The sequence below is a fragment of the Spea bombifrons genome, chromosome 4, assembly GCF_027358695.1.
Source record: "Spea bombifrons isolate aSpeBom1 chromosome 4, aSpeBom1.2.pri, whole genome shotgun sequence".
NCBI lineage: Eukaryota > Metazoa > Chordata > Amphibia > Anura > Pelobatidae > Spea > Spea bombifrons.
This window is the reverse complement of record NC_071090.1, coordinates 35921965-35933965: the sequence shown is the minus strand read 5'-3', so window position 1 is coordinate 35933965 and position 12001 is coordinate 35921965. Positions and strand designations below refer to the sequence as shown.

Sequence of the window (12001 nt, the reverse complement as noted above, 5' to 3'; positions counted from 1 at the left end):
TGCCCCACCAATAAAAATCCTTTGATGTGTGTTGTAATGCAAAATACATTATACATATTAGCTCACTGGAAAACATAAATATAAATGCTGATAGTCTACTCCCTGGGAAAAATTAGACGTTTTTATAGGGGTGATGTATTCAGTAAAAGTCCATGATGGGAATTACAACCACTACAGTCATTGGGTTGCCTTAATTCTTAGAGATGTAGACTCTAAAACAAGAACCGCTTTTGATACAGAGCACCCGCTATGTTTCACTTCGTTCCGCTGTGGGAGAACGACGTCTCCGGTTTTGCAGGTGATGCAATGTCCCACTTGCGGTTCCTAAAATTGGATAGGAGGGGTCCAGCAACTCCTGATCTTCCCTGTTTCTCCAGCTCTTTCCTAAAGCTGAATGTAAAATCGTACAAAATCAAAACTTATGCGTACAGAGCAGGTTAATTATAGTGTACAATTCTATCCTTGTGAAAAGTATCCTTAACTGAAATTAAAGCTGCTTAAAATATGAGCAGCCAAATTAATCCTTCTCCTTCCCATGACGCCACATGGTCACAAAAGTGGTAGCGAAGAAGTGACAGTAGCTATATTTTAACAGCCTTGTTTGTTGTTTTTTGTTTTTTTTTTGTTTTTTTTTTAAACTTTCTATAGTAAATTAAACATATTTTCACATTTTTAGTAAATTAAGAAAATCCCTTTTTGGAAGGAAAAAGTAAATTAAAGTGATCCTTCTTTTATCTATTTAGCATGAACTTGATTTAAGTTGCATGTAATTAAAGCTCCTTTGATTGTTTTAAAATAAAAACTCTCAATTTTTTTTTAATTAAATCCACCCTCTATTTTTACCTGTCCACAAAGAACTTGACTTATGTTGAAGGCAATCAAAGCTCCTCTGACTGTGTATATAAGAATGCAGACACCCCTGTAGTAAATGGTTTTTATTTATTTTTTTTAGCAATGACTGTTCCTCTGTTGTAGACAAAGGGAATCTAGCCATGAAGACGTCATCCCGGCTGTCTGTCAGCACCTTCGTCTGCCAGACAGGTTTAGCTAAAATGATTTAGTAGGGTAACGTGCACATTGTGTCTTCATACCTTTCAACCGTATATATGATTACACATGACAGATTAATTTAGCACTAGCTTAAATCTTATGCCAAATTATCTTGGAAATGAAAGAGGCTTTTCTTATGTATGTTTTTTGTACTCCGATGCAATTTATATGAATATTATGAATTTTGATTTGTTGATTAGGTTGATAGGATTATTTTAATAAATGCTCCAAACCAATATGGTGTTGGCGCAAAGTTCAAGAGTCTCAATTGTGTTTTGGAGGCTCTCCCCCAGGCACTCGCAGTCGATGAGGAGCATGCTTGGACAATGTTCTAGACATTACTCAGAAGCTGGGTAGCTTACAATATTAATCTGCTACATAGCCACCTTTTCTGGAAAAACCAAACAGTTCAACTTACATGTAATTGTTACTGGAAAAGGCAGTCTAGGCCCCAAATCATAAGCTGGCTGGTAAGGTTTTTTTTCTTCAAGCAGTGTGGGCCTTGAATATATGGTGGTATGGGTATGCTAGGTCTTTTATGGGATCCACCATGACCAGCTGGTTACTTATATAACCTCTTTGAAGATTGTTGTAAATATCGGAAAAAATACCCATTGTAGCCAAGCAATGTCGGCTCTGAGGGAGAAGGTTGATGAATGATGCGTGCCAGTGTCTCCTGGATATAATTACCTTGATAGATATGACAATTCTGCCCCACTAATTTCAGTATGAATTATTGTATTAGCAAATATCAGTTTTTGGACTGTATGGAGCCTCATATCAAATAAGGGCAAATCCAAACTGAGAATCACATCGGCCAATCAAAAAAAGGCACCACATTTGAGCACCACTGTGTTCAAATGTGGCCATAATTCTACCATCATCAACGAATGGCTTAAAGTGTTTGGCCCGTTTGAACCGGCCTCTGTCAGACAAATTGAATCTATCGATCTGAAAAATAAAACTGAGCAGGACCCTAGCTTGTCACAAGGAAGAATGTAGAAGCCATTTTCACACATTGCTTGGCAGAGCCGTTGGCTTCTCGCAGTTAGGTGCTAAGTAGTGAGAAGGCTTGCTTGCAAAGACTGGAGGGTGATGTAACTACAAACGGGAACAAAGAAGAACCGAGCACATGGATTAAATATTTATAGGAGTTACAGCATGTTGTAACATCATCTCTGCAATCAGTTCAGTTCTAAAGGCTTACGTCGTACATGGTTTCCAGGATAGGTGGATGCAGAAGAGGTGCGGTGTACTCTAGTGATTGCAGTGGGAACTTCTTAACTGTAGGGTTCAATATAGTATTGCTATATGTATGTGTAAGATGATTTAAAGCAGAACAATGGGTTTATACACGGAATTCAGTGCAGAACTACATATTCTGCTGCTTTATATGCGCATCATTGTGAATCATGTGATACTCCTACCCAGCAAACATTCTGAACTCCTTGAAGGTCAAAGGGATTGGGGTCCTAAAGAGGGACGTATGGCAGGTTGGTATTTCTGTGCTTTTTTTTTTTTTTTCTTTTTAATTATCATTAATATTTAATGACAAAGTATATCTTAACCCCTTAAAGACTCACCACAAGGTTATATCATAGTGACCATATCTGCCCATTCACCCTAAGTGGTCATCTTTGGGCAAAACCTCCTGTAAAGCCGTTCTGAATCAGTTGGTCCAAATAAAAATAAATTTAAAAAAATGTGACTGCCCCTTAAAATCTAAAAGAAAGTGCTGAAAGCTTGAGATAACAATAGCTTCAATTTTTATTAGTTTATTTCAATTTTTATTATTTTTTTTTAGCAATTTCATTATTTGTTGCAGCTTACATACAGTGGGGCATTTAGGGACGAGCCCAAATTGTTATGCGATTCACTTCTAACGTCCTGTTTGTATAGCACTGCGGAATACGACGGCGCTACATAAATCAATAAATAAAAGAAGTAATTACAGATGTCCCCGGAGCTGGGTTATTGTTCTTACTCAGGCTTGGTTTCCAATAGCACAACAGGTTGCCGTTTTAAGCGGAGCTATTATAAGACCAGCTATACTAGCGCTCTGCCGACAAGGGCACAGCTAATGTGAATTGGGGGCTGTTGCCAGGAGACCTTTTTCGTTTGTTCCTTCCACCTCCGCCCAGGTTTGACAGCGGCGGCCTGGGAGGTAGGAGGACCTTGTTTTAGATCTGCATCTGCCTGTGACTTGCGTCACCAGGATCAGAAATTAGATGGTGGGCAATGGGGGCTCGGTGGATGATTATAAGCCTGCAATTAAGTGTTTATCGGGGGGTCACTGACACAGCTTCGGGGTGACTAAGAGAGACAAAATTTTTTTTTTTAAAAGGCTATGACGCTGGACTTAAATAGCTCTGTCTGTGTGTGTGTGTGTGTGTATGTATGTATGTATATATATAGGTGTGTGTGTGTGTGTGTGTGTATATATATATATATATATATTAATATATATATATATATATATATATATTAATATAATGTGTGTAGGTCAGGGATTTAGGTATAGATTTAGGTGGTAGATGGAATTTGAACATGCATGAGATAGCCATCAAGCCCATCTAAGACAAGTCCGAGAGCTGGTTAAATAATGTCCGGAAAAATGCAGAGTAGATGGGCCAAATGGTTCGTCGCTACTATGAAGGTGTTGTTGAATTCACGATGGTAAGCAGATCAGGCTCTCTTTAAGCGGTGTCCCCAGTGAGCTTAACTCAGAATTGCCAATGTGTTTCTAAATTGCTTGCGGTGTGAATTTCACAAGCAAATATGAAAAATGGACAGGAGAGATTTTATCTGCCGTCAATTTCTAAAACAATTTGTCTGAACGATGAGGATTCAGATAAACTTTCTGTACCGTTTCTGTACACTCTGCACGTAGAAAAAAAAATAAGGGGCATTTTGTTCTAAAGATTATAAACTTGAAACCATGTATATATTTCATCTTATTTGGATCTTCTGTAAAGCAAAACCATATTATGACTTACCATGAAAATAAGCATGTAGGACCCACTCGTACACCTTAGTGCGATCTCAGAAAACCGACATTTAGGCTCATTTTCTCTTTCTGTGTGTCTATGTAATTGTTTTATTTAAAGCGTTTTTTAGCAAGGGTGGGTGATTTATAAACAAACAGGGACCTCAAAATTGTTTTTTCTGCATGGAAACAAACTTAATGATTCAAGCACCAGCAGTGTTCGAGCAACACTGTGTCTAAGAATAGCTACAATACAGAAAGCGAGTGCGCACAGTATGTTCTTTTCCCCACCACCCACTCACGGCATACTTGAAAATCACACGTTAAAGTCACATTGCATCTGTCCTCCAGGCTTCCTCTGTGACTTTAATTAACACACTCTCGCTAGAATTGATTGGCGGTACGGACCCTCCGTGGAAGGTCATTTGCCCAGCTAGACCTTTTCACTCAGAAGACCCTGCCTGCGATTCAGTACTAAGCAGATGGGTGCTTCCAAGTCTGCGTGGTCAGCAGCAAGGCTGCGTTCTCTGCGTTCGAGTCCGGGAACTCTATTATCCATTCAAAAATAAAGAAAATGCATACAGCCGGGCTGGCCGACCTCCAGCTCCTCTTCAATTACAACTCCCGTGATTCTAGACTACTTCAAAAGTTGCGCAGGGATCGTGGGACTTGTAGTTTTATCGTCGTACATCTGAAACTCTACATTTTGTGCATAGCCCTTATCGTGACCACAGGGAAATAGATTTATTATTTTTATTTATTATTTAGCAATATATGCTGGTAGAATTGTAAATGATAATATAACATTCGTATTTGCTTATTTACCCTGAGTGATGAGCTACTGAGCCATCGGGGACTATCCCTTTATTAGCTAAAAAGATGAATGGCTTCAAATAGTGCAGCCCCATAAAAACAGAGTTACGATGGTTTGTGAATTTAAATTCTAGAGCAGTATCAACAGCGTCATCAGCTAGCAATTCTCTTTCACATGTTTTTATCTACCCGATTTGCGTTCAGAATGTTTAGTGGAGATATTTTCTGAGAGTGGTGCGTAAACCTGTTTCAAAGGCTTGCGTGTTTCGGAAGTTGATTTCATAACAACCTGACTGTGTATTTCCAGATATATTTCATAAGCAAAATCATTGACTGTTTTCCAGACGTGGGGGTTGGATGTAACGCCACCTACTCCATTCAGCCATTGCTCAACTCCGTAAAGTCATGTACTTGGAACGTGCACCGGTATAACTAAGTATGTCTATGTGTACAAGGAAGAAACCTGTTTCTAATGCACGTCTCTAGTTTCAACGTGTGAGTCCTTCTAGATATTGTGATATAATAAGAACACAAATCAACCGTTTCATAAACTGTCTAATTTATGGCATTTTTTGTTTAATGGGAACGTAGCCGTGTTCTCGTAGCCGTGTTCTCGTGCTTCGCAGGAAGACTTGATTGATTTGAACGTCTTGTTGATGTCCTAGGTTGAATTTCATGACCTATACATAGAACTGCTGTGAACCAATCAACGTGTTGCAGTCAAGGGATGCAGGGGGTTGCGTCAAGGCATTGGGTGTACGTGACCCTAATCTAAGAATAACAGATTACCCCCAGTGTCTGTGGATCCATAACATGATTGAATTCATTGCTCTAGCACAAGCATGAAGTGGGTTAATGTTTTCATTGGAAAGGAATGTACTGGGGTCTGATGAGCTATGTGGCCTTGTACTTCTGGGAGGATGTGATGTTATCGGTCTGATTTAGAGCCTGACAGAATTGCAGCTTCTCTAACTCTTTCCAGTATAATTTTTTTTATACTAATATTGAATTGTTATGTTTGGAGGAAGCCTTGTTTGGTTATTATGTTCTAGTATCAGCTTTATCGGAAACCAGAATTCATATGTTCTTTCTGTAAAGTCTAGACATCCTTTATGGACCATGACCACAATCACGATGACTGCTTCTGTGTTTTTGTGGTTTTTTTTTTTGTTTTTTTTACATGATATGGTATCAGAATGTCCAATGACTAAATCCTGAGTCGATACATATCTGATAAAAATACAGCAGTTATCACGTTATTAACCAAGGCAAGCCTGTTATGTGCTTGGCAGGAGACCACCTCATCTCAGAGAGCTTCAATGTTAAACTTGTTCCTAGTGAGTTCTAAGTAGACTTTGGAGTCTATCGTAACCAGTGAAGTTTAAGTTGTCTGGTTTCAACTTGCAGCTTGAAAAAAACTGTGAATTAGCATTTGGTTTTAGCCACACAATCAGCAGTTTAAGGGCTCCAGGAGCCTCAGGACATGTTTCGGGTCACATACCACTGATTTAGAGTCAACATTCCCCCCTCAAAATGATGACTTCATTCTGGCTCAAGATTCCAAAAGCATTGGTTTCCTTTACTTACTAATTGGAAACGCATTTTGTAACCTTTCTGTCCGGTTGCCTTCATGCCCTCCCTGTTTTGACTACAGTGTTCCGAAACGAAAAGATTGTGTTTGACATCATGCAGAGTCAACCTTCATATTTACACTAACGCAGCCAGTCACTTTAACCCTGAGGCTTTCTTCTTGGCAGAGGCCTGTGGAGAAATTGCTGTCATATGTATAGATATTGCATCTCAGAGAGAAATGTCTCTAACATGTTGGGGTTGTGGAATCAGGAAAGAGTCTTTTTCTTTTTGGGAGTATCAAAATATCAGTAAATTCAGACAGAAGTAAATGTTACATCCTGTAGGTTCACCTTACATAAATGCGCCATGGAAGAGGGTGAATTCCTGTTAAATGGTTCGTTTTTTAAATCTTTCCAGTGGGTGTCTATGTATGCATGATTATGTATGTATGTATGTATGTATGTATATATATATATATATATATATATATATATATATATATAATATACATACACACAACCATAAATATTAATACACCGTTAGTTACACTTGGATCATTCGTTATTTGTTTTGTTATTCAGAATGAATCGGTTGGATTATTGGTGGTTTATCCCATTGACCGCGGACTGGTTCTAGTCTGTGAGGGTAAGGTCACTTATTTTCCATTCTGTGAATAAAGGAAACAGGTGACGAGGGTCTTCTCATGCTGTCATGGGGATGTTTTACAGAAGTGCTGAGGCTGTGCAATTCAGAGTTATAAATACAGCTCTTTCTCTGTGCGTGAGGCACAGACACTAGAACGGGTTCGTGTTTCTCTCTCGGGGGACTAGGGGGCTCCGTTAGATCTGTCATACGTTCTGTCTGCATTCCTGCGCAGAATACATTGAATTTTAACTCTTTGAGAACCTGATAATCACACATAATACACACGTTAACAAAATACTAATTGCCTTTGAGCTCTGCTTTCGCTGAAGTCATTTCAAGACTAAAGAGAGAAATTGTATCATTCCTCAGACTACAAACAGTCTACATGTTTATTGGGTTTACGTTTATTGGGTATGAATGTATCACAGTGTTCTGCAATCCTAATTCACAATATATATATATATATATATATATATATATATATATATATATATATATATATATATATATATATATATATATATATATATATATATATATATATACTGCAGAAAATACAGTGACTTGTATAGGAAGAGCAGAAAGTTGTGTAAATAACATATCTTGTTCTTCTAAACATTTTACTCTGACATATAAATAGCTACAGATAGGTCACAGACTCACAAAAAAGTCTTGATAAACCCCTGCCGTGCCTCTAACCACACCGCCTCTTTGGCCGTATGATATTTTGGGAGGTATCCATACGGTTGTCATGTTTCATAGGGAGCACTTGCGGTTTATATTACTTTTGGGAAAAACTGGTGACACCTCTTCATGGAGAATAATGCGGAATTATATTTAACCCTTACTTTTCCCAGAACGATATTTGTGTGTTAGACTGCCCGCGGTGGCCGGTAAGCCAGTGGACACATTACACAGCCCTTGAAATCTAATTTAAGAGCTAAATGAATGCTTCAGAGGTTAAACTATATTCTCTCCCTACCGCTTATTCTTAGCAGGCACCAAATACATTAAACTGTCCTATGAGACTACAGAACATTTGTGTCATTGATTAGTTTCTGCTAATTTGCTTGCTGTAATGACGGTGGTCTGCACCGTTACAAGCGTAAAATCCAATATGGATGTATACAAGTTTTCTGGTAAATAGTGAAAATGTTTAAAATATATATTCTAGCAGCTTAGACAACCAGTTTCTGAAACAATCTACACTTTTTCTTGACAGTATGAAGGATTTATATATAACTTTGTCATTGGCCACATTCCCCCCACGCATTCCCTGCGAAGGGATGACTTGTAAAATACAGTATAATGTTACAGCTGTTGTATGACAGGACTCGACAGATTTGCTGCGCATGCAGGAGCTGCCATGTTACTGCTGCAGCGTTGCATGAGGTCACATCACATGAACCCACTTAGCGACCACCTCCTGGTGGTACATAGGAAGGAGAAGTTGGTTCCTGGGCACAAGAACAGCCCCTTTTTTTAGATCTGCTTTGTGTGTCCAGCAGGTGAGATCCTAGGCGCAAGGATACAGCTCTTAGGCGCCTGGGTTTTGTTGAGAAGTTCAAGGAAACACTAATGTCACCAACCACAGCACACCGATTATTTATCTACATTGGACAGCTGTTTTGAGACGCCAGTAATGAGATATATAGTATTCTAAGTTTGTCCACATCACAGACGTGTAATGAACCCGGAAATAAATAAATAAATAAAATGATGCATATCCGACGAGATGCTAATGTGTTGTGGGTGGGCTTGCTCCAGGTTGTTCCAGTCTCTGTAGAAATGGCATTGCCATCAATAATGGCAGCACCTGTGTTAGTGGGATGGTCGGAGTAACTTTTTAACCTTCTCTGTGTTATAGCTTACGCCAGCTGGAAAGGCCGAGGTGGCTGGGGTGAAGGTGGGTGACTGGCTGCTGCAGATTGAGGGGGAAAGCACCTCAACCTTGACCCATATTGAGGCCCAAAACAGGATCCGGGCCTGCAGCAACAAACTGAGCCTTGCCCTCAGCAGGTAAGATGGCAGCTTTTTATTTACATCTTGTGTAGTCCACCGTAACGCTCACTAGAATGTAAGCTCGTTTGAGCAGGGCCCTCCTCACCTGTAAGTCAAATTATTATGTGATATACTACTTATGTCTTGCCTACCCATTGCACAGCGCTATGGAATATGACGACACTATATAAAACAATAATATAGGCAATCTTGTGCTTGGATATTTTTGTCTACTAGGCTGAAAGGTTGGTAATAATGCATATTTCCACTTGGACTCATTGATGGTTGATGGATAACGTTAAATGCAAATACACTGACCACTATATTTGCTCTGTAATGTTACTGTCATGTCTATCTAGAACTAAAACACGTGCATTCTTTTCTTACAGATTCTCACATGGTCTGAGTAACCAGCCAAAGGTAATTATATAGAGATTTCTACCACCAAACTTGAATGAATGGGGAGTTGGCTGTGTGATAGCCTAGGATTCCTTCAGATAGTATTGGGATATTTCACTGTGTTAGAAAACCTCTGATATCTCCATCGGTCTTTGCTTTCGTCATTTGAGTCGGTCTCCATACTGTCCGCTGTACTCATCTCACCTGTCACCTTACAAGCAGTATCAAACCAAGGCTTCCCCCTCACATTTTTAATCCTCTGGCTGCGGCTATCCTGGCACCAAATCTCTGGGCTTCCCGGGAGTCCTGCATGGAAGACCCTCGTCTTCCATGGTATTGGGCTGCATGCTGTCTGCTGAATAAACCGAGGATGGTTTAGAACATGCTCTTTCTTGATTTTTCTGATTTTTGTCCGAATTGATGCTCTGAAAACGTCATGGTGTGATTACAATCTCATTGGCTAACAAACTTTTGACCTTGTTACATTTTCAGTGTGCTACACGTCCTGCTTTAGTTCTGTTCTGAACATTAACGTAATTCTCTGTGTCCATTTAAAAGGCCATGTCTCTGTGTAGCCCCTGTTTCTGTGACTTTTTGGTCAATGTGTGATCTGTGCATGCGTGTGTGCTTTTCTTCCTGTGTGGTAACCTTGCATGCATCCCTGATGGCCTATTGTTTTTATAAATAAATATATAGGGGGTTATGTATGAAACTTGGTTTTGATGCAGTCTACTAATAAATTGTATGGCCCTTGCTTCTTGTACCATCCCTTTGATTTCTATAATGGTCAGATGCCTTTAAAGCTTAAGCCCATAATCATATTTATAAGCGGTCTCATCACCATTGCAGCCAAAAGGACTGGTAATATAATCAGGACCGTAACATTGGTTTCTATGGTGATAACACCACTTTTTGAACTTTGCATCAGAATCACTTTGTTTACATAACCCCCAATGTAACTTTAACCAGCTAGAAGATATTGTTAACAAGAATGTATGTGTGTATGTAGGAAGGTTGATTGGTTACACAGTTGCTCCATATGGCTGCATGATGCCTGGTTTGTACCCCTGTGCTCTTCTCCCAAAGGGTGTGCTTGCTTCTGAGTCCCAAGGAGTGAAGTATAACTTTGCACCAAGCACCTCTCTGAACAAAACTGCCCTGCCGTTTGGTGCCAGCACACAACCCCCAGACAACACTTGGCCAGCTCAAGTCACCAAGCCAGTGACATACAACCCCCCACCATCGTCTTATAACAACAATCCAACACCCAGAGCCCAGCAGCAGAACGGGTATGTGAATGGCATTTGTAGAAAGTGTAGAAACATTGGGGATTGTGCATAACAAAAAAAGTATCTGGAGAAAATTTTGAAAAGTGGTGTTATAGCCATAGCAACCAGTGGTATATTCCTACTGTTTCATGGTTGACCATTACATTGGCTCCTATGACATTAAGACCACTTTTTGCCAGAAACACTTTTATGCATAACCTCGGTATGTTTTTTTTTTTTTTTTAAATTATTGGTAGAGGCAAGAAGATAAATCATGGAGAATGATATATTTTGTTCTTGGATTTTATGGGGTGGGGTGGAGTGCCGTGTTCTGGATACCTAGATATGTAATCTGGATATGTTATACACACCTACATGCAGATGGGGCTATTATGTCACACTTTTTGCAACTTCTGTTAACTCCTAATTTCTTTGTGGTGTTCAAATCATTCAAAACCACACAGAACTTGCTATGAAGAGCTCCTCGACAGAATGTTTTGTTTTTCTTTTTTCGTGAGTGGATTGAATTCATGCATTTTAAACCCAGAAATGCTATTTAGCTGGAAGAGAGTGCTAATTATATACCACCTGCTAAATAAATTAGAACCCAACATATTTATCATGGATGAAGTCTTTTGGACTTTAATTGAAATCATGCATATAACCTACTTGATGGGAAATAAGTCGTAGCAACAATTTAAAAAAAATAGAAGCGTCCACTGTTTACATGGCTCCTCATTAAAAGAATGGAGCTCTGTATACCCATGACATAGACGCTGTGCAATGCAGAGGTTCTATAGGTTTTTTTTTTGGTTTTTTTTTTTAGGTTTTTTTGGGGACATTTAGTTGCATTTGTATTATAGCGGAATAAACAGTCCCATGGCCGGCTTGTGCGCAGTGTTGAGTATATGGAGTATACTTTGCAAATCTGGTAATTATCCACCCTCTGTGGTTAATCCCATTTAAGAACACATTGCTTTCCGAGAATCTGTCAAGATGCATCTCTCCCGTTCATCGCAATGCTGGCTTAAGACTATAAAGCGGAAGAGTAAAACAGACAGATTGGTTGGGCCAATTAATCGCACTGTGCCGTCAGATTCTGTATTTTTATGTTACACAAATCTGTGCAAATGTCTGTCCTGGGCAGGAGACCAAGTGTTTTGTTTTTAAACTGTTTTTTCCCTTAGCTATTTAATGACTTTGAAGAAAACCTCTTGACTCCTCTTAAAAAGGGGATTTGTCTGGTCTACCAGAAGAGGATCATTGA

General features: G+C 39.3%; 1 protein-coding gene across 1 annotated transcript in view; it reads left to right on the top strand.

Annotated features, from left to right (window-relative positions):
* Nucleotides 1-12001, top strand: part of PDLIM7 (PDZ and LIM domain 7) — a 42423-nt gene that overhangs the window by 6688 nt on the left and 23734 nt on the right. The window contains exons 3-5 of the mRNA XM_053461891.1: nt 8934-9085; nt 9457-9487; nt 10553-10755. Of these exons, the coding sequence (XP_053317866.1) occupies nt 8934-9085; nt 9457-9487; nt 10553-10755 (386 nt within the window). The remainder of the gene's footprint in view (nt 1-8933; nt 9086-9456; nt 9488-10552; nt 10756-12001) is intronic.